The sequence below is a fragment of the Pseudophryne corroboree genome, chromosome 7 (genome assembly GCF_028390025.1).
Source record: "Pseudophryne corroboree isolate aPseCor3 chromosome 7, aPseCor3.hap2, whole genome shotgun sequence".
Classification (NCBI taxonomy): Eukaryota; Metazoa; Chordata; class Amphibia; order Anura; family Myobatrachidae; genus Pseudophryne; species Pseudophryne corroboree.
This window is the reverse complement of record NC_086450.1, coordinates 518,797,902-518,821,137: the sequence shown is the minus strand read 5'-3', so window position 1 is coordinate 518,821,137 and position 23,236 is coordinate 518,797,902. Positions and strand designations below refer to the sequence as shown.

Below are 23,236 nucleotides of genomic sequence, written 5' to 3'. Positions count from 1 at the left end.
ATATAGGCAGACACCAGTCACACCAGTGATGGATAATATATGACACAGGAGGGAGGGTGCAGGGAAAGGTGATAGAGGTGGGTGAGAGATTATACTGGTTACATATAGGCAGACACCAGTCACACCAGTGATGGATAATATATGACACAGGAGGGAGGGTGCAGGGAAAGGTGATAGAGGTGGGTGAGAGATGAGAGATTATAGTGGTTAGATATAGGCAGACACCAGTCACACCAGTGATGGGATTATATATGACACAGGAGGGAGGATGAGGGGAAAGATGATAGAGGTGGGTGAGAGATTATACTGGTTACATATAGGCAGACACCAGTCACACCAGTGATGGATAATATATGACACAGGAGGGAGGGTGCAGGGAAAGGTGATAGAGGTGGGTGAGAGATGAGAGATTATACTGGTTACATATATTCAGACACCAGTCACACCAGTGATGGGATAATATATGACACAGGAGGGAGGATGAGGGGAAAGATGATAGAGGTGGGTGAGAGATTATACTGGTTACATATAGGCAGACACCAGTCACACCAGTGATGGATAATATATGACACAGGAGGGAGGATGAGGGGAAAGGTGATGGAGGTGACTGAGTGATGAGAGATTATACTGGTTACATATAGGCAGACACCAGTCACACCAGTGATGGATAATATATGACACAGGAGGGAGGATGCAGGGAAAGGTGATAGAGGTGGGTGAGAGATGAGAGATTATACTGGTTACATATAGGCAGACACCAGTCACACCAGTGATGGATAATATATGACACTGGAGGGAGGGTGCAGGGAAAGGTGATAGAGGTGGGTGAGAGATGAGAGATTATACTGGTTACATATAGGCAGACACCAGTCACACCAGTGATGGGATAATACATGACACAGGAGGGAGGGTGCAGGGAAAGGTGATAGAGGTGGGTGAGTGATTATACTGGTTACATATAGGCAGACACCAGTCACACCAGTGATGGGATAATATATGATACAGGAGGGAGGGTGCAGGGAAAGGTGATAGAGGTGGGTGAGTGATGAGAGATTATACTGGTTACATATAGGCAGACACCAGTCACACCAGTGATGGATAAAATATGACACAGGAGGGAGGGTGTAGGGAAAGGTGATAGAGGTGGGTGAGAGATGAGAGATTATACTGGTTACATATAGGCAGACACCAGTCACACCAGTGATGGATAATAAATGACACAGGAGGGAGGGTGCAGGGAAATGTGATAGAGGTGGGTGAGAGATGAGAGATTATACTGGTTACATATAGGGAGACACCAGTCACACCAGTGATGGATAATATGACACAGGAGGGAGGGTGCAGGGAAATGTGATAGAGGTGGGTGAGTGATGAGAGATTATACTGGTTACATATAGGCAGACACCAGTCACACCAGTGATGGATAATATATGACACAGGAGGGAGGGTGTAGGGAAAGGTGATAGAGGTGGGTGAGAGATGAGAGATTATACTGGTTACATATAGGCAGACACCAGTCACACCAGTGATGGATAATATATGACACAGGAGGGAGGGTGCAGGGAAATGTGATAGAGGTGGGTGAGAGATGAGAGATTATACTGGTTACATATAGGCAGACACCAGTCACACCAGTGATGGATAATATATGACACAGGAGGGAGGGTGCAGGGAAATGTGATAGAGGTGGGTGAGAGATGAGAGATTATACTGGTTACATATAGGCAGACACCAGTCACACCAGTGATGGGATAATATATGACACAGGAGGGAGGATGTAGGGGAAGGTAATAGAGGTGGGTGAGAGATTATACTGGTTACATATAGGGAGACACCAGTCACACCAGTGATGGGATAATATATGACACAGGAGGGAGGGTGCAGGGGAAGGTAATAGAGGTGGGTGAGAGATTATACTGGTTACATATAGGGAGACACCAGTCACACCAGTGATGGATAATATATGACACAGGAGGGAGGGTGCAGGGGAAGGTAATAGAGGTGGGTGAGAGATTATACTGGTTACATATAGGCAGACACCAGTCACACCAGTGATGGATAATATATGACACAGGAGGGAGGGTGCAGGGAAAGGTGATAGAGGTGGGTGAGAGATGAGAGATTATACTGGTTACATATAGGCAGACACCAGTCACACCAGTGATGGATAATATATGACACAGGAGGGAGGGTGCAGGGAAAGGTGATAGAGGTGGGTGAGAGATTATACTGGTTACATATAGGCAGACACCAGTCACACCAGTGATGGATAATATATGACACAGGAGGGAGGGTGCAGGGAAAGGTGATAGAGGTGGGTGAGAGATGAGAGATTATACTGGTTACATATAGGCAGACACCAGTCACACCAGTGATGGATAATATATGACACAGGAGGGAGGGTGCAGGGAAAGGTGATAGAGGTGGGTGAGAGATGAGAGATTATACTGGTTACATATAGGCAGACACCAGTCACACCAGTGATGGATAATATATGACACAGGAGGGAGGGTGTAGGGAAAGGTGATAGAGGTGGGTGAGTGATGAGAGATTATACTGGTTACATATAGGCTGACACCAGTCACACCAGTGATAGGATAATATATGACACAGGAGGGAGGGTGCAGGGAAAGGTGATAGAGGTGGGTGAGAGATGAGAGATTATACTGGTTACATATAGGCAGACACCAGTCACACCAGTGATGGATAATATATGACACAGGAGGGAGGGTGCAGGGAAAGGTGATAGAGGTGGGTGAGAGATTATACTGGTTACATATAGGCAGACACCAGTCACACCAGTGATGGATAATATATGACACAGGAGGGAGGATGAGGGGAAAGGTGATAGAGGTGGGTGAGAGATTATACTGGTTACATATAGGCAGACACCAGTCACACCAGTGATGGGATAATATATGACACAGGAGGGAGGGTGCAGGGGAAGGTAATAGAGGTGGGTGAGAGATTATACTGGTTACATATAGGGAGACACCAGTCACACCAGTAATGGGATAATATATGACACAGGAGGGAGGGTGCAGGGGAAGGTAATAGAGGTGGGTGAGAGATTATACTGGTTACATAAAGGCAGACACCAGTCACACCAGTGATGGATAATATATGACACAGGAGGGAGGGTGCAGGGAAAGGTGATAGAGGTGGGTGAGAGATTATACTGGTTACATATAGGCAGACACCAGTCACACCAGTGATGGACAATATATGACACAGGAGGGAGGGTGCAGGGAAAGGTGATAGCGGTGGGTGAGATATTATACTGGTTACATATAGGCAGACACATGGCATACCAGTGATGTTGAACTGGGTGGCATTTAGCTCATTTAGCAAGCGATCCAACTCGCACAATCCGCCCCCGACACTCGGTGATATTGGGGAAATCTTCTTCACTGTGCTGTAGAGAGAGGACGATGAAGAGGCAGAGCGCGCATGAGAGGAAAGAAGAGAACTGTGTCACTATCCATATAGCAGAAGCATGAAAGCGGCATTTTCTGCTTACACACAGTATAAGTTATGACATGAAAGTGAATTCCTGTAGCATTACCTGTACAGGTGATTCTTGTCGGCAGGAAAGTTCTTCTGGTCCGAGTTTGTATAAGACATTGATGCCTGTAAAGAGAAAGCAGATAGTGAGAATATTCAGGATAATAGCATTAGCTTTGATGCCCAAAGTCACGTTACCTGAGGGTCATACGGTGGCGGAGGCGGGCGCTGCTCACAGGTCTCAGGCTTTTCAAGAGAATCTGTCAACAAAACTGGGCAATGAGTGGACGACACCTGCAGGTCAGCAAGAAGGGCGTCTGAAGGGAATACAAGAGCCAGTCATTCAGCATCATTGATCTCTATTATTTTTTATATATATATATTTGTCGAAGTCAAAAATATTACATACACACAAATACAAACTCCAAACAGAGAGGTCTCTGTTCGTGCGCATACACAGGATATACGGTAACATACACATCCACACAGACAAGCCCCAAAGATATATTCAACACATATTTCATACAACACATAAATTATACATAGACAAAACATGAAAAGCACCAGACATTATAATGTATTTATATAATAGAGTGTAACATCAGATATATATGTATTATTGGAACGGAACAAGTTACACATATCATGCTTAGTGTCACAATGATCAGGAGAATGTGTGTATTAATTTGATAGCTATGGGTAGATTGTAGCACATTGCAACGATTAGTTATGACCAACTGTATGAATACAAAGGACTTCCGGAAGACTTGAAACTGGATTCAGAAGCAGGCAGTTCTCTGATACACTCTCATTCAGCTCTCTGACACACACACAATCACTCTCTCACACACACACACAATCACTCACACACACACACACACACACACTTATCAGAAGTCTCCTACCTTATGACTGGCTGCCTGGGACCAGTGAAACTAAGCGTATGTATATTGGCTGTAACGGATTCTTTTGTAACTACAACTGCTTCTTTTATAACTGTAACTCTGTAACCATATATATTATAACTGAATGATATACTGTACATACAGATGGGTCCACGTTTATCTTGACCTTTAACAGGATTCATTGAGACTGGCCAGTCGGACTTAATCTCCTGCTGTAATGACTTAATCCCCTGCTGTATTGTTCTCTGTATTGTATTGCAGCTGAGAACAATAGAGGAAGGGTTTATGTTAATAAGTCATGCTGTGCCTAGGTGCAGAAAACTAGTCAAAATAACCGTGGACCCATCTGTATGTTATTTTGTATGCATACCCCTTTTAATATCAAATATATATATATATATATATATATATATATATATATCTTGTCAAAGTCAGAAAAATATCACGCTACACACTGCCATATTTGCACCTCATGCGAGTGCCTGTTGCACGTTCATGAGCCCTGCCGTGCGTGCGCATACTCGCCGCTGCGGGCACCCGCAGGCGCACGGTGTGCGCATTTACGGTAAAGTTTGTGTGCGTCTAGCGGGCGACTCGTTCGTTACATATTTTCACTATATAATGTATTTTGTAGATCATGGTCCCCTTGATAGATTCTGAAAGTTTAGTTAATGTAGCATGTTCATGGACAGAGAGATCCCTCTTTGTTTGATACGAAGGGTCAGACATGGGTCATACAGTGGTGTTTAGTATCCATTGGAAGAATATTTAATTAGCAATATTCCGGTGTTGGTTTGAAGCAGATTAATCGCTCGTGCGAATAGTTATGGACATAAGAAGTTTATGTCCATTTACTATTATTTGCACTTACTTATCAATGCGGCGGGAAACCCAGTTTCCCACCCACCTGAGCAGTTCGAAATGGTCTCAGCCCACTTGTATGAATCAACCTATGACCTTTTGTTATAATGCGAAGACAAATTCCTGTGTCCAATGAACAATGAGATTGTAGGGACCATTGAATTGTATTGTGTGTGGGGCATAAATAGACAAGCCGATGATATCCAGCTCACTCTCTTCAACGGTTCTCATTGCTGATAATCGGGAGCTGGATATCGAGGCGCATGCGATCGTTCCCCTTGTGCGTAAGTTTTCTCCGCAATCATATTGTCTTTATTGTTATTGTGAGCCATATCTCTCTCTATCTCTCTCTCTCTCTCTCCTCCTCTTTCTCTCTCATTTTTCCTTAAACGTAATTGTATTGTATTTCCTGTGTAGTTATCTGGTTAGTTAGTCTATGTTATATTGTAGTGTATGACTTGTATTGTATTATTCTTTTGCAAGTATAACATTCATATAAGGCGTTAGACCCTAAGCCCGGTATTTGTGTATTTCTTATAGTGTTAAGTATTCTTAGAGCGTCGGTGACGCTAGAACAGCTTTTAAGTTAATAAGGTTACACTGTGTTGCATCTACACTCTATCATTTCACTAAGGTTTTCCTGTATAATACATTGTTCATGGTTTACATATAAAGGTTTAACATTGTGAGCGTTAGCGCCGCTGGTGATCTCCTCGTGGTCCCGAGCGTTTGCTACGCTATAGCGAACCATTACGTTAGTCCGCAGCCAATAGCGTGCCTGTCTGTGATCTCTTGGCCGTGAGCGAACGTGACGCTTGAGCGTCTCGACTACGGCTAAGCGATTGTTACGCAACGTGCGTACCCTTGCGGTATTCCATACGTCAATAGCGTACAGTGTTCTTAGACCTCTTAAAGGGTTTTAAGTAAGATAAATATTTAGCTTTATCAATTGGCGGCTCGTCCGTCCTTCACATATCTGCACTAGGTAATTTCAGCAGACATTATCCATCAGCAAAGGGCGGGAGGTCATATTCCTCGTAGTGCTGTCTGGATAAGCGTCTGCTTTGCTTAGTAAAGGGTGCTGAGGGAATCCGGAACCGGAGGTAAGAACAACACGCTAGTGTCTTTTAAAACTGTTTATTTCTGTCTTGCGTACGCACACACGCATATCTGCATTTCTTTTATTCGTGTATTTTCATATATCACTCTCCTGTTTGCCATTTTATAATTGATAAACGTGCTAAGAGAGATTTGTCGCTATTTCATAGTTAAAGTGTAAAAGTAATACATTAAGGGATAAAGTGCAAAGCACGCACGCAGCTCTACCTAAAGATACAAGGAGAGATTGGTGTGGTGTTCGGTAGATGATCGAGGATCATCTACATTGATAAACGTGTAAATTGTGTTACGGTGGATATTTGCTTTGCGTACACGTGTCTCTAACAAAGGGTGAGACTCGCGTACGCAACTCAAAGGCCGACGCATGCAGCGTATATTACGCAACGGAGCGCCCGGGTACGCCCACGTAGCTCAAATCACACACTAGTGTTATTGTAACAGGCGAAAAGGTGGCAACGCGATAAATAGCGCAAGTCTATTTTAGTGTCCGAAATTTAGACTAACAGATTCTTCTCCAAATTTACAACACATCTGGTCTAAAGGAAAGAAAATTTCTGTGCAGAAATAGAAATAGAAACAAAAGTGTACATGTGATGAGTGAGTGTTTTGTATATATAAGTTTATACAATTTTTGAGGTTGAACCACAAGAAGTCGAGTTCTCGCAGGGTACATGCATGTAAGTGACGTACATGGTGGCTAGGGAGGCATCCCTTGTTAAACATAGAATCTGAGCATTAGAGTATAGCAGACCAGGAGGTCACACTGTAGCACAGACCAGGAGGTCCAGAACAGACCAGGAGGTCCAGGTACAGCAGACAAGGAAGTCCGCTATAAATAGAGAAAAGAGCACAACCCAGGGGGTTGGTGCAGAACCCATATAGGCCATTGAAGCTCATGCTGAAGGAATTCGCAGCCGAAATTTTCGATTCCACTGGTCACTCTGCACATAAGATTAGTTGCTTATGTGCTGAACGATTGTACCGCACGTAATTGTGTGCATTAGTTAAATCTGACCAGTACCATTTGTGTACGAAACGGGTCATAAATACTATTTGTACATTCTGACGTGATTTGTGTAATTTTTTATTTTCTAAAGGGAAGTTCGCTGGTCACTCATTAATTATCCAACAACCAACAGTTACTGGAAAGGGTTAATGCTCTGCGGATCACACTCACATGTTCCAGTAAACAAAGGTTCATAGGGGCCCTGGGTCGAGTACGCCAGCACTAGGGCAGTGTGTAGGTCATATTGGTCGGCGTGGGCGAGTGAGTGGGGTACTCGGTAAACCGCCACCGTCAGCCTATCTTGAACATTTTGGTTTTTGTAAGGGTTGGCTGAAGAAAGCAACGCCTACAGGTATGGGGGCCAATTGTTCAGGTAGGGGGCGATCAACCTCGGTTCGGGTTGATTCAGTGAACCGACCAATCGGGTCGGCAAGGTACGTAATGTGTGAAAAATACGGTTCACACACAGAAGTTTTATGTGATGAATGGGAGAGAATGACTGTACATGACGGGGAGAAATTCCCAAGAGTAGGTAGCTTTAGCCCAGAAGTGTTACAAAATCTAAGGAGGAGGATATGTCTCATTAAAATCAACAAAGAGACGAATCAAACATTATGATTATTTGCAGTTATGGCAACAGGAGGGTGAAATACAGAGAGGATTGGCTCAGGCGGCGGGATCTAATCCTATCAGGAAACTGATAGCCACGGCCCGGCCGCCACCATACATATCAGGAGAGAAATTGGTTGCGGAGAATGACGCACAAGGGTGTAACAAACAAACACTTAGCAACTGTGTAAATGTTAATAAGTTAACCAATGCAAGTATTAACCCGTGCAAGTTGTACCCTGTTTTGAACTTTCCCCAGGAGTGTGATCAAGAGGACGAATCGGCAACAATATCGGCGCTCTCTCTAGCAGCCACCATATCAGAAACTACAGTAGGCACGGCCCAACCCTTAAGATTAGTAACAAAGGCCCCTAGCGGAGGGACAGGTGAGGTCGTATCTACGGGTAAGTACGGCACCATACACTATGCTGAAACCATTTCACCACAGGCTGTAGAATCTACACAGAATGATGTTGCTAGACTTAATCCTGTTAGGGTGATAGCTGTTCCAAATGGGAAAACAGACACCACAGGAGTCACTCCCATTAGGAACATTGCCATGTCTAGCCCATTTTCCCGAATGGAATTAAGAACCATAGTGTCTGAATTCCCTGACCCTAGGAAAGACTTAGTTGCTAGCCAGAAATACATCTGAGACCTAGGGAACACTTTAGAGCCCAATAACAAAGACTGGCAGGTATTGCTGAGGGCTTGTTTACCCTCCAATGTCGACTCGGCTCAATTTTTAGCTGACTGTGGATTGGATCAGGATGTACCTCTTACAGATGTGTACAACAAAGACAATGTAAAAAGGATGAGTTTACAGTTAAAGGAGTATTTCCCAGCTGTAGTTAAATGGAACAAGATATTCTCCATTAAACAAAAGGAGTCAGAAACAGCTGCAGAGTATTTTCACAGGGCATTACTAGATATGGCTAAATACACAGGCATAGAGGACATTAAAACAAACATAAACCATCGAGAAGTAGTAGTGTCTGTACTAATGGATGGCTTAAAAGAGGCATTAAAAACAAGGGTACAGACCACGCAACCATGTTGGCGAGGTCTGTCGGTGGCTACTTTGAGAGAGGCAGCTGTTGATCACGATCGGAATATCACCAGACACAGGGAATTACAAGGTGATAAGTTAATGGCCGTAAGTATACAGGCCCTGACCACAAGGCAGCCTTTGTATAAATCACCAAACCCTGTGGGTAAGTCAAATGTGGTAACCTGTTATTCTTGTCATAGAGAGGGACACTTTGCACGAGACTGTAAATCGAGAAACATACAAAAGTCTTATCAACCCCCTAGACAACGACACGACACACGACATTGGGAGCAGGGTCCACAGAAATGGAGTTATGAGCCACATGCAGGGGAAACAAAAAGATACCCCCCGAACAGAGACTGGCAAGCCTCTGGTAGTTCCCATTTAACCCCTTCACAAGTAGTTGCTGCCAGCGGGATTCAGGGAGGTCACCATACCCAATAGGGGTGTGGCCATACCTGTAATCTGCAGCCAGTAAAATTGATTGCAAGTCTTGGAAGTGAACCCGAAATTGCAATTAATGTAGCTGGTAAATCGTTAAACTTTCTTGTAGATACGGGGGCGGCCAAATCAGTGATAAATTCGACAGTGGGCATGAGAACCACTGGTAAGACAATTCCAGCCATGGGAGTAACGGGAGTAGTCCAGCATTACCCTGTTAGCAAACCAGCCGAGATTACAATAGGGCCTTTACATACCAAGCATTCCTTTTTGCTGGCTGCATCGGCACCGACTAATCTCCTGGGAAGAGACTTATTGTGTAAAATGGGGTGCGTCATTTATTGTACTCCTGAAGGTGTATTCTTGGACATACCTGAGAATCACGCTCAGGAAGTGCGAGACATGTTAGACTCCCCATCAAAATTAATGACACATACCATTATGACAAATAAGATTCCATCCCAAATAGAAGAGATGACATCCCAGATACCAGAGTCACTTTGGACTAAAGATGGACAGGACACTGGATTAATGGCAAACGTAGCTCCGGTAGTTGTACAAGTAAAAGATGGTAGGATAGCTCCAAAAATCCCACAGTACCCTCTGAAGCCAGAGGTGGAGTTAGGAGTTTACCCAGTAATAGAGCACTTGCTACAACAGGGCATTCTGGTAAGAACATCCAGCACTGCCAATAGTCCCATCTTCCCTGTGAAAAAGAGTGGGGGGAGGGGTTACAGGCTAGTGCAGGATCTAAGGGGGATTAACAAAATAGTTGAGAGTCAGTTCCCCGTAGTGCCAAATCCAGCTGTCATCCTTATGCAAATCCCTCCCACTGCGAAATTTTCACTGTTATTGACCTCTGCTCCGCTTTCTTTTCGGTACCTCTGCACCCTGACAGCCAATATTTGTTTGCATTTACATACAGAGGAGTCCAATACACCTGGACTCGATTACCACAAGGTTTCATAGATAGTCCAAGTATATTTTCTCAGGCTTTGCATGATTGTTTACAGTCTTTCCAACCAGAGAGTGGATCAATATTGATACAGTACGTGGATGATTTACTACTGTGTTCAGATTCATTGGAAGCATCCCTGAAGGATACGAAACAGCTCCTGTTTCATCTTTCAGACACAGGACACAAGGTTTCCAAAGACAAGTTACAATTATGCCAAACTAAAGTAAAATATTTGGGACACTGTCTAACACAAGGACTGAGACACCTGACCGCTGATAGAATTCAAGCAATTAGAGACATGACTCTGCCTCAAACCCAGCAACAGATCAGAACGTTTTTAGGAATGTGTGGGTATTGCCGTAACTGGATCCCAGGATTTTCCATTCTAGCATTACCTTTGCAGGAGATGGTTTCCTCAAACAAGCCTGATCGGATTTCGCAAACAGACGAGTCCGAGATGGCATTTGAGAGACTTAAACAGTGCCTAACGCAGGCGCCAGCATTAGGTATGCCAGACTATGGAAAACCCTTTGAGCTATACGGAACAGAAAGTGCTGGTTGCGCGGCAGGCGTCCTAACCCAAAAGCACGGTGATGCCAGCAGGCCGGTAGCATACTACAGCGCTCAGCTAGATACGGTAGCGCGATCCCTCCCCACATGCTTGCGAAGAGTTGCTGCGATAGCATTGCTAGTAACGAAAAGCGAAGATGTAGTGCTAGGTCACAACCTCACAATTCATACACCACATGCAGTGTCAGCCTTGCTAAATTCTGCCCAAACCAGGCACGTCTCATCAGCGCGGTTTACAAGATGGGAATTGGCACTAATGGCCCCCGTAAACATCACCATAAGGAGATGCAGTGCATTAAATCCTGCAACATATCTCCCAGGTGTGCCTGGACAGGCACAAAGGGTGGAGGATGAGAGTGGTGGGGAAGGAGGATTTAATACAAAGGAGGACACACATGATTGTATGGAATATTTGACCCAAAATTTTACCGCAAGGCCTGACATCAGTGACAACCCACTGGAAGATGTAGATCTAACCTTCTACACGGATGGTAGTTGTCACAGACAGTTAGACTCGGGAGACTTGTGTACTGGATACGCAGTCGTAGATGACCAAGGCACCATAGAAGCAGAACCGCTAGGCCCACCTCACTCAGCCCAGGTTGCTGAACTGGTCGCCCTAACCAGAGCATGTGAATTGGCTAAGGGCAAATCAGCCAATATCTACACCGACTCTAGATACGCCTTCGGGGTAGTCCATGATTTCGGAGCCCTATGGCGCCTCAGAAATTTCATGACGGCAGCTGGTACACCGGTAGCGCATGCAGCCCACATCAAAAGGCTTCTAACAGCGATACAGGAACCCGACAGAGTGGCTGTTATCAAGTATAAAGCACACACATATAGCCAGGACCCAGTATCACTTGGTAACAGCCGAGCAGACGAAGCAGCTAAGTTAGCAGCTGGTACCCCCAGACAGACACCACACAATTGATGGTATTTAATACCATCAACACACAGAAGTTGTGTGAAATGCAAAATTTGTGTTCCACACAGGAAAAGGCAGTCTGGAAGGCAAAGGGATATGGCCAGGAGTCCTCAGGACTCTGGACGGATGGACAAGGTAAACCAGTGGCCCCCAGAGCATACCTTCCATGTTTAGCTGAGGCAGCACACGGGCTGACTCATCTGGGCAAGGAGGGAATGTGCAAGTTGGTAAGAGCATATTGGTGTGCCCCAGTATTTTCATCTCATGCGAGTAAGAGAGCAATGTCATGCCTTACCTGTTTGAGAAAGAATATCAGAAAGGCAATACCAACAGAACCATCTCATATCCCACCTACAGGCGGCCCTTTTCAGGTAATACAGATTGACTTTATTCAATTACCTCCTTGTCGAAATTTGAAATATGTACTTGTTTGTATAGATGTATTCTCAAATTGGGTCGAAGCATTTCCTGCGGCCACAAATACCGCTATGTTCACTGCTAAGAAAATTGTGCAGGAATTTGTATGTAGATATGGTATCCCTAGAATAATCGAAAGTGATAGGGGTACCCATTTTACAGGTGATGTCTTTCAAGGAATGTGTAAGTTGATGGGAATTGATAGCAAGCTGCACACTCCATACCGTCCACAGGCGAGTGCGAAGGTGGAAAGAGTGAACAGCACTATTAAAAATAAACTGAGCAAAGTTATGGCAGAGACAGGATTGACATGGCCAGAAGCTTTACCCATTGTATTGTACAGTATCAGAACCACTCCCAGGTCCCCTCTTAATCTGTCTCCCTTTGAAATCTTGTTTGGTCGACAACCGCATGTTATGATTAACCCTCAGGATGATTTGAAGTGTAACAATGAAGTGACTGTAAAGTACCTGGTTAACATGAGTAGACAGCTAAGGAATCAAAATGATAATTTGAAGTTAGTGATTCCTGATTTACCAGATAGTAATTGTCATGACATTGAACCTGGGGATTATGTAATGATACGGAATTTTCTACGCTCAGGTTGCCTTATTGACAGATGGGAAGGACCATACCAAGTCTTATTGACAAGCACTACAGCATTGAAGGTTGCCGAGAGAGAGACTTGGGTTCATTCGTCCCACTGTAAGAAGGTTGCTGATCCAGAGAGGTCCCGTGATAAGGAACAGATGGTAGAGGAAGTTGTATCACTGGAGTGTCTGTTCCAGGAGGACTGAGGCGGCACCTGAGCATTGAAAATCATAAGATCAAAAGCAGTTGTCGATTCCCTGTTCCCTTTTATTGTTTTTCTCCACTTCCCATCCCCTCTCCCTCAATTATTTTTTCCCCCTTCTCATTCTTCTCCGTTTCCTCCTATAAGATGGACTTGCCCCAAGAGACTGTGATCCGGATTTTCCTGTTGACCATGATGTTGACCAGAGCAGTCTGTTCCGGCGAGAGTACCATGGAGGTCGAGAGAGGTTCTGGAATGGGTTCTGATGACAAAGATGGAGGCGTAGTTTTCCAAGAACAACTTAACCAACAAGTAAAGGCGAGTATCAGAAAACGATCCGATAGCATTGACAATAGAAGGAATTGTGAAGGATTGTTAGCTGAAGAAAACTGTATCTGTAGGCTCTGTGACAATGTAGTTGAGGATGGGTGCATTAAGAAATGCCAATCCAGTTTTAATATACACATGGACCGGCATCCATTGAGTGACTATCACTCCTTAGTGGGTAGTGTGTTAAATCAAACAGATTGTTGGGTATGCTCTCAAGTACCTCAAGGTCATAGCAAATCAGGACTAGTACCATTTCCTTTAACGGTAGGGGAGGTACTTGAGCTAAAGGGTGGGAGACCGGTGGACAGGAGGTTTAATATCTCCAGTCCTCCTAGTTTGAAGCTCCACCAATATCATGTGGATAGATCCCTAATATGTTTTAACATTACCAATCCCCGAAAGCCGGGAAATTGGGAAGTGTCATGGAGTAACCAAACCATGACCTTTTCATATAGAGCAGATAGAATGCCGACAGATACAGAGCTTATACGCCACATAGCCAGTAGAGAAAAATCTTTCCGATATAGGTATACCCTAGGAAGTAGGATTACGAGAGTTGGAGAAGTATCACCAGGATACTGTGCACATATCGTACAAACTGATACGTGTACTAGACAGATGGGAGAATTAGGGGTAGGAGATTTCACATGGAGGATGTGTAATATGGTTATGTCCTACTCCGTCCCATATGTTCTCCCCGATGATGCATATTTCATATGCGGGAGGAAGGCGTATAAGTGGCTTGCCCCAAACTCTGAAGGATTGTGTTATATTGGAAAAGTACTGCCTGAGGTAATGACTGTATCACATGCCAAAATGAAAGATATACACCGTGGTGCCCAAGCTCCTTATACTCACACCCACTACGAGCACGTAGTTAAAAGGCAACTGACAGAAAGGACAGAACATTCGGCCTCTGACATGATCCATGAATCCACCGGGATTCAGGTCCTACTTGCGTTAGATTTCACTCGCACCGCTAGAGGAGTGCTGAACTATAGATACATATCTGCGCTTGCAAATTTGTTAGACAATATCACAGAAATGTATGATGACACGTTTAGGTATACTGGAAGAGAGCTTCAAGCTTATAAAACAGAACTGGTTCAGCATAGAATGGTTCTTAATTATCTCACAGCAGTGACAGGTGGATATTGTGTCACACTGGCAACGCAGTACGGCGTGAAATGCTGCACATATATTACGAATAGTACCGAGGACCCGGTCGAGGTCATAGACCAAAAGATGGACGATATTCTCCAATTAAAGTGGGAATTTCGCAGGAGACACAATCTCACCCTAGCTGCTGTGGGTAATGAGCTGACTGGTTGGGTGTCATGGTTGAACCCGCGAAATTGGTTCTCTGGTTTAGGAGAATGGGCTCAAGGAGTCATAATGGATGTAGGGAAGTTTCTCCTATGTATCTTAGGTGTTGTCATATCGATTGGCTTGATATTTAGATGCGGTCAGGCTTTAACGAAGTGCAAACGTAGTACCAGGGTAATGAATCTAAGGAGTGAGGAAATTGTAATTCCAATGGATTTGATTTATGACCCAACTGTAGAAACAATGATGTGATGAAAATGCGATTATACGGTCCGTTTCTTTCACCTGTTTTTCCAAGGTAAAAAGACCCACTTTTGACGAGGAATTTGATGATCCTGTATACAGACAACTGATGGATTAAAGAAGAAGTTTTGACAACCTTATACACAGATATTTGATGAACTATGCCATAGACCCCCAGTTTCCCTAGAAATTTTAAAATTACGCTAGCCCAACACTTTTGTAAGTCTATGGACATTGACAAAGCTTTTTGCCCACACCTTTTGGCAAAAGCCCAAAGAAGACTGCATTCAACAGACACCGAACAAGACTTCAACCGACAAATGTTCATTAACCTGACATAGAATACCACTGCATTTACCATAAGTGTTCTTTATCTTCATCTCTACAACCTTCAGGTAATGACACACATAGTCGATAGGGAATACAGGCACAGATATTAGCAATCACATATTCCCCCATTCATATATCATCAACTAAAATGTGCTCCCCCATTTTGTTGCAACCAAAATCCGAAAAGAGCTCGGTAAAGTTTGACAGCCCATCCACAGACCCGTACCGCGGGATAAGAAGGAATTCAAATGTATACTTCGCAATACCTCGAAGCTTGATTTAAAACACGTACGGCACGATGATACATGACCCCCCAAACATGGATTCATACACACATGCTTCTGCTATCTCACTAGGTCATACCCTTTTCACACCTTCTTCTCTCCTCCCTTACCCAACCATGGAAATGTATTTACACCTGACATATATTTTTCTCGTTTTGAAATGTTTTAGGAAGTGGCAGTTATTGTTGACTGCCAAAGGGTGGACTGTCAAAGTCAGAAAAATATCACGCTACACACTGCCATATTTGCACCTCATGCGAGTGCCTGTTGCACGTTCATGAGCCCTGCCGTGCGTGCGCATACTCGCCGCTGCGGGCACCCGCAAGTGCACGGTGTGCGCATTTACGGTAAAGTTTGTGTGCGTCTAGCGGGCGACTCGTTCGTTACATATTTTAACTATATAATGTATTTTGTAGATCATGGTCCCCTTGATAGATTCTGAAAGTTTAGTTAAGATAGCATGTTCATAGACAGAGAGATCCCTCTTTGTTTGATACGAAGGGTCAGACATGGGTCATACAGTGGTGTTTAGTATCCATCGGAAGAGTATTTAATTAGCAATATTCCGGTGTTGGTTTGAAGCAGATTAATCGCTCGTGCGAATAGTTATGGACATAAGAAGTTTATGTCCATTTACTATTATTTGCACTTACTTATCCATGCGGCGGGAAACCTAGTTTCCCACCCACCTGAGCAGTTGGAAATGGTCTCAGCCCACTTGTATGAATCAACCTATGACCTTTTGTTATAATGCGAAGACGAATTCCTGTGTCCAATGAACAATGAGATTGTAGGGACCATTGAATTGTATTGTGTGTGGGGCATAAATAGACAAGCCGATGATATCCAACTCACTCTCTTCAACGGTTCTCATTGCTGATAATCGGGAGCTGGATATCGAGGCGCATGCGATCGTTCCCCTTGTGCTTAAGTTTTCTCCGCAATCATATTGTCTTTATTGTTATTGTGAGCCATATCTCTCTCTATCTCTCTCTCTCTCTCTCCTCCTCTTTCTCTCTCATTTTTCCTTAAACGTAATTGTATTGTATTTCCTGTGTAGTTATCTGGTTAGTTAGTCTATGTTATATTGTAGTGTATGACTTGTATTGTATTATTCTTTTGCAAGTATAACATTCATATAAGGCGTTAGACCCTAAGCCCGGTATTTGTGTATTTCTTATAGTGTTAAGTATTCTTAGAGCGTCGGTGACGCTAGAACAGCTTTTAAGTTAATAAGGTTACACTGTGTTGCATCTACACTCTATCATTTCACTAAGGTTTTCCTGTATAATACATTGTTCATGGTTTACATATAAAGGTTTAACATTGTGAGCGTTAGCGCCGCTGGTGATCTCCTCGTGGTCCCGAGCGTTCGCTACGCTATAGCGAACCATTACGTTAGTCGGCAGCCAATAGCGTGCCTGTCTGTGATCTCTTGGCCGTGAGCGAACGTGACGCTTGAGCGTCTCGACTACGGCTAAGCAATTGTTACGCAACGTGCGTACCCTTACGGTATTCCATACGTCAATAGCGTACAGTGTTCTTAGACCTCTTAAAGGGTTTTAAGTAAGATAAATATTTAGCTTTATCAATCTCTGAGCATTGGACCTCAGCTTACAATGTGTGCGACTGCTTGCTTTCTCTTAAGGGATATAGTGTTGCGACGTTCAGCGCACTTTTACCATATATGGTTATAAGATGCGCCTTGCGTCTGCAGTATATATTAACGCTGGCATTGAATTGTTTATTTAGAAATAATTTGAAATTCACAGTTGGGGCTATGTCCGGGATATCACGTACTTAATGATGTGCAGTACAGAAACGCTGTGGTCTACCAGCTAAGGATGGACGCATCTAGATGCTGCTGTACCGCATATGTTTTTTTGCGTTATCAGTAAGGCGCTGATATGATTCAAGGGACAACAGATTTCTTCGTTGCTGTGAGTGTGACAAAAACACACAATATTAGAAATACTACAGCGTACTTTTTATTGTTGCCAAGCAAGGTTCAATAAGTCATTTTGTGTTTGATTCAGATTGGATTGTTTATCTGTTAAGTAAATTTAAAGAGCGTTTAAAAGTTGGTGCGTAGTATGGATATAGCTGTGTTAGCATGTTGCGTCCTATTCGCATACTGCTAACATAGGCCTGAAGTAACAAACTTCCGGTGCTTGTATAATTTGTGATTTATTTGTGACAAAGGATAGAGTGTTTATATTCTGTCCGAATGGTATGGACACCATTTTGTCCAAGCACATGGCTTGGAAGGGGAGGAGCAGTGGCCATTTTAGGTACGTAAGGTCACTCTCTATCCACCTAGCTAACAGCTGGCCTCCAACTGTTCCTTAGAGCCATTGTTAAACAATCTGTAGAGTGTAATAAATTAATATATATATATATATATTATTATTATATAAAATATGTATATTTAGATCAGTGTATGTTCTGCAAGATGGCTATCCAATCTTAATCATAGCATTTAAATTATAGTCAATAACCATATTATATTGAAGTGTTTTAAAATTGATTGTTAAAGTGTTATTGCTAACGAAAATTCGCAAAATGTTTACATATAAGTGAAGCTCCGTTCCTGCCTAAAAGTTTAGGTAGCGCGTAGCGGAAGTTGTCTGGCAGGGGACATCCGGTGCTCAAAGGGAATGTGGAAGAATTTATCTAACTGCTACAAGTACAGTGTTTTTTTTGTATTACTAGAGTTGGGTAACAGAGTGTGGCAAGCTGCGTGCAAAGGTACACAGCGATACACACTTGCGTACGCAAGTATACACGTGCATAGTACAATAGTATGTGGATGCGTATATAGCGACGGACGGGTACACACGTGGACGCACAGGTGGGAAATGTGAGTGCATATTTAAGCAAGCAAGCAAGCGGATTGATTAAGGTGGGATAAAACACATTTTAACAGATAACTACCCGATTTTAAAGCAGATTACTATAATACTTTGTTTAAAGTGTAATACCTCTAAGGGGTAAATGACTTCTTTTTTTCTGGACAGAAAATCTAAAAGTGTGGGTTGTTGAAAAGCAAGTGTAAGTGGATGAACCCCTGAAAAGCGGGATCCCGTCGGTGAGGCACTGAGTTAGCAGAGGCATAGCGGTGTGGAGGTTAGCGACCTCACATATTAATTAGTATTGAGGCACGTAGTGTGTGTGTTTTTAAAGGTAAAAAAACGTGCGGAGGAGTGTGATATTTGGTGTTACGCTCCGGCTGTGGAGCGCAGCTTGTGAATTCAACTCCCGTAATCGTAGGGCGTATAGATAACAAGTATCTATAAGCCATGCGATTGGACTGCACGTGTGTGTATGTGATACGCAGCGCAACGTGATACCATTTGCGGAATTTCATGCAATTGCGTCATCATATCGCTGTGATAGCATATGCAGACGTGATTTGTGTAAAGTAAAGGAATTTTTCACTGACTCTCTCTCAGGAAATATTCCTGGTGGAACTCCATAGGAAGGCTTGGTGACGTTTCCCAGGCGGAATTCCTGTGGAAAGAAACAAAAAAGATCCGGCTTTTATCCTCCACTGAAAGAGGTGGGGTATTAATTTATTGCTGTTAATACTTCATACTTCCAGTGCTGAGGGTTCTGGTAGGGTTCTCGCTGGGTATGCGGGAAGTCACTACTGGAGTGGACCGTGGTACAACCGGAAGAGCAGGAGGGGGTGAAAAGCGCTCAAAGGAACTTTTCAACATCATCTCACGTGAGCCATTTGGTGTTTGTGTTTAAAAAGTCCACAATGGAAGCCAAGTGGGCACGCGAGAGGCGTTCAGGAGCCAGGGTTCAGGCTGAGGAGCAGAGGCCGAAAGGGTCCTCTCAGTATATTAGGGGTAAGAAGTATGGTCCTTACACATGGAGGCTTTTTGTAATGATTGAGTACGTATGAATGGTGAAATATCATTTCCAATGATTGGTTAAACATATTACCTGCAATACCTCAGGATCAAAACCACCAAAGTCATATAAGACAAGAACGAAAACATAATAACTGTTTGAACTCGTAGCAACAATAAGTAAGTAAAAAGCGAAAGCAAGTACACCGCCATATGTGGATGTGGAAGCAGTTACAGCCAGCATACAAACTATAGAAAATAATAAAAATTAAAATATGAAAAAAAACCAGAGCTTCTGTTTTTCTGATCCTAGCCGTTCTGGTCACGGAAATTTTCAAAGCCCTGACCACATCAAGGGACTCGGAATCCTCCAAGTCACGTGTAGCCACAGGCACGACAATAGGTTGGTTCATATGAAAGGATGAGATCACCTTAGGTAGGAATTGAGGACGGGTCCGCAACTCCGCTCTATCCATATGGAAAACCAGATAGGGGCTTTTATGTGATAAAGCCGCCAATTTCCGGAACTCGCCTAGCCGAAGCCAAGGCTAACAACATAACCACCTTCCAAGTGAGATATTTAAACTCCACTTTTGTTTTAAGTGGTTCAAACCAATGTGATTTAAGGAAACTTAACACCACGTTAAGGTCCCAAGGCGCCACCGGAGGTACAAAAGGAGGCTGAATATGCAGCGCTCCCTTCACAAAAGTCTGTACTTCAGGTAAAGAGGCCAATTCCTTTTGAAAGAAAATGGATAAGGCCGAAATCTGCACTTTAATGGAGCCTAATTTTAGGCCCAAATTCACTCCAGTCTGTAGGAAGTGAAGAAAACGGCCTAGATGGAATTCTTCCGTAGGAGCATTCCTGGCCTCACACCAAGAAACATATTTTCGCCATATTCGGTGATAATGTTTTGACGTCACGTCCTTCCTAGCCTTTATAAGCGTAGGAATGACCTCCTCCGGAATACCTTTTTCCGCTAGGATCCGGCGTTCAACCACCATGCGGTCAAACGCAGCCACGGTAAGTCTTGGAACAGACAGGGACCTTGTTGTAACAGGTCCTTCCTTAGAGGAAGAGGCCACGGATCTTCTGTGAGCATTTCTTGCAGATCCGGATACCAGGTCTTTCGTGGCAAATCCGGAACAATGAGAATTGTTCTCACTCCTCTTTTTCTTATTATCCTCAACACCTTGGGTATGAGAGGAAGAGGAGGAAACACAGACCGACTGGAACACCCACGGTGTCACTAGGGCGTCCACAGCTACCGCCTGAGGGTCTCTTGACCTGGCGCAATACCTTTGTAGCTTTTTGTTGAGACGGGACGCCATCATGTCTATTTGGGGCAGTCCCCACCGACTTGCAATCTGTGCGAAGATTTCCTGATGAAGTCCCCACTCTCCCGGATGCAGGTCGTGTCTGCTGAGGAAGTCTGCTTCCCAGTTGTCCACTCCCGGAATGAACACTGCTGACAGAGCGCTTACATGATTCTCCACCCAGCGAATAATTCTGGTGGCTTCCGCCATCGCCACTCTGCTCCTTGTGCCGTCTTGGCGGTTTACATGAGCTACTGCGTGACGTTTTCTGACTGGATCAGAACTGGTCGATCGCGAAGTAAGATCTCCGTTTGATGTAGGGCGTTGTATATGGCCCTTAGTTCCAGGATGTTGATGTGAGAACAAGTCTCTCGACTTGACCAAAGGCCTTGGAAATGTCTTCCCTGTGTGACTGCTCCCCAACCTCGGAGGCTTGCGTCCGTGGTCACCAGGATCCAGTCCTGAATGCCGAACCTGCGGCACTCTGGAAGGTGAGCACTTTTCAGCCACCACAGGAGAGATACTCTGGCCCTGGGGGACAGGGTGATCTGCTGACGCATCTGCAGATGTGACCCGGACCATTTGTCCAATAGGTCCCATTGGAAAGTCCTTGCATGGAATCTGCCGTAGGGAATGGCTTTGTATGTCGCCACCATTTTTCCCAGGACTTGAGTGCAATGATGTATTGACACTTGTTTTGGCTTCAACAGGTTCATGACTAGAGTCATGAGTTCCTGCGCTTTTTCCATCGGAAGAAAAACCCTCTTCTGGTCTGTGTCCAGAAGAGTTGTAGGATTCAGCTGCGACTTTGGAATATTGAGAATCCAGCCGTGTCGCTGTAACACATTTAGTGAAAGGGATACGCTGTTCAGCAACTTCTCCTGTGATCCTGCCTTTATGAGGAGATCGTCCAAGTATGGGATAATTGTGACACCCTGCTTGCGCAGGAGCACCATCATTTCCGCCATTACCTTGGTGAAAATTCTTGGGGCCGTGGAAAGCCCAAACGGCAACGTCTGAAATTGGTAATGACAATCCTGTACCGCAAATCTCAGGTACGCCTGATGAGGAGGATATATGGGAACATGCAGGTATGCATCCTTTATGTCCAGAGACACCATAAAATCTCCCCCTTCTAGGCTGGTGATGACCGCTCTGATCGATTCCATCTTGAACTTGAACCGTTTCAAGTAGAGGTTCAGGGATTTTAAATTCAAAATGGGTCTGACCGAACCGTCCGGTTTCGGGACCACAAACAGAGTTGAGTAGTACCCCTTCCCTCTTTGAAGCAGGGGAACCTCTACCACCACTTGTTGAAGACACAATTTGTGAATCGCATGCAACACTATCTCCCTTTCCAGAGGGGATTTTGGTAGGGCAGATTTGAAAAACCGTCGAGGAGGCACCTCTTCGAATTCCAGCTTGTAACCCTGGGAAACAATTTCTATTGCCCAGGGATCCACCTGTGAGTGAACCCAGATGTGACTGAACAGTCGAAGACGTGCCCCCACAGGAGCTGACTCCCTCAGGGGAGCCCCAGCGTCATGCGGTGGATTTTGCAGAGGTCGGGGAGAACTTCTGTTCCTGGGAACTGGCTGTATTGTGCAGCTTTTTCCCTCTGCCCTTACCTCTGGCCAGAAAGGACGATCCACGTACTCTCTTGCTTTTATTGGAACGAAAGGACTGCATTTGATAATGAGGCGCTTTCTTAGATTGTGAGGGAATATATGGTAAAAATTCGATTTACCTGCCGTAGCCGTGGAGACGAGGTCCGAGAGGCCTTCTCCAAACAATTCCTCACCATTGTAAGGCAACAACTCCATATGCCTCTTGGAGTCGGCATCACCTGTCCACTGTCGGGTCCATAAGACACGCCTAGCAGAAATAGACATAGCGTTTATCCTGGAACCCAGTAAAGTAATGTCTCTCTGAGCATTCCTCATATATAAGACAGCATCTTTTATATGCCCTAGGGTCATTAAAATGGTATCCTTATCAAGGGTCTCAATATCCGCTGATAAGGAATCTGTCCATGCTGCTACAGCACTACAAACCCAGGCCGACGCAATAGCCGGTCTGAGTAACGTACCAGAATGTGTGTAAATGGTCTTCAAGGTAACCTCCTGCTTGCGGTCAGCAGGATCCTTGAGGGTAGCCGTATCTTGGGATGGAAGCGCTATCTTTTTTGACAAGCGCGTCAAAGCTTTGTCGACCCTAGGGGAGGATTCCCACCGTATTCTGTCCTGCGACGGGAAAGGATACGCTATTAGAATCCTTTTGGGAATCTGCAGTTTTTTGTCTGGAGATTCCCACGCTTTTTCGCATAATTCATTCAGCTCATGTGAGGAGGGAAAGGTGACCTCAGGTTTCTTTCCCTTATACATGTG

General features: G+C 44.3%; 1 protein-coding gene across 1 annotated transcript in view; it reads right to left on the bottom strand.

Moving 5' to 3' along the window:
* Positions 1-23,236, bottom strand: part of LOC134944463 (transforming growth factor beta-1-induced transcript 1 protein-like) — a gene marked incomplete at its 3' end in the record, with an annotated part of 233,014 nt that overhangs the window by 154,207 nt on the left and 55,571 nt on the right. Inside the window, exons 3-5 of the mRNA XM_063933033.1 lie at positions 3,703-3,821; positions 3,566-3,630; positions 3,312-3,415 (exon numbers count right to left, since the gene is read on the bottom strand). Coding sequence (XP_063789103.1) covers positions 3,312-3,415; positions 3,566-3,630; positions 3,703-3,821 — 288 coding nt within the window. The remainder of the gene's footprint in view (positions 1-3,311; positions 3,416-3,565; positions 3,631-3,702; positions 3,822-23,236) is intronic.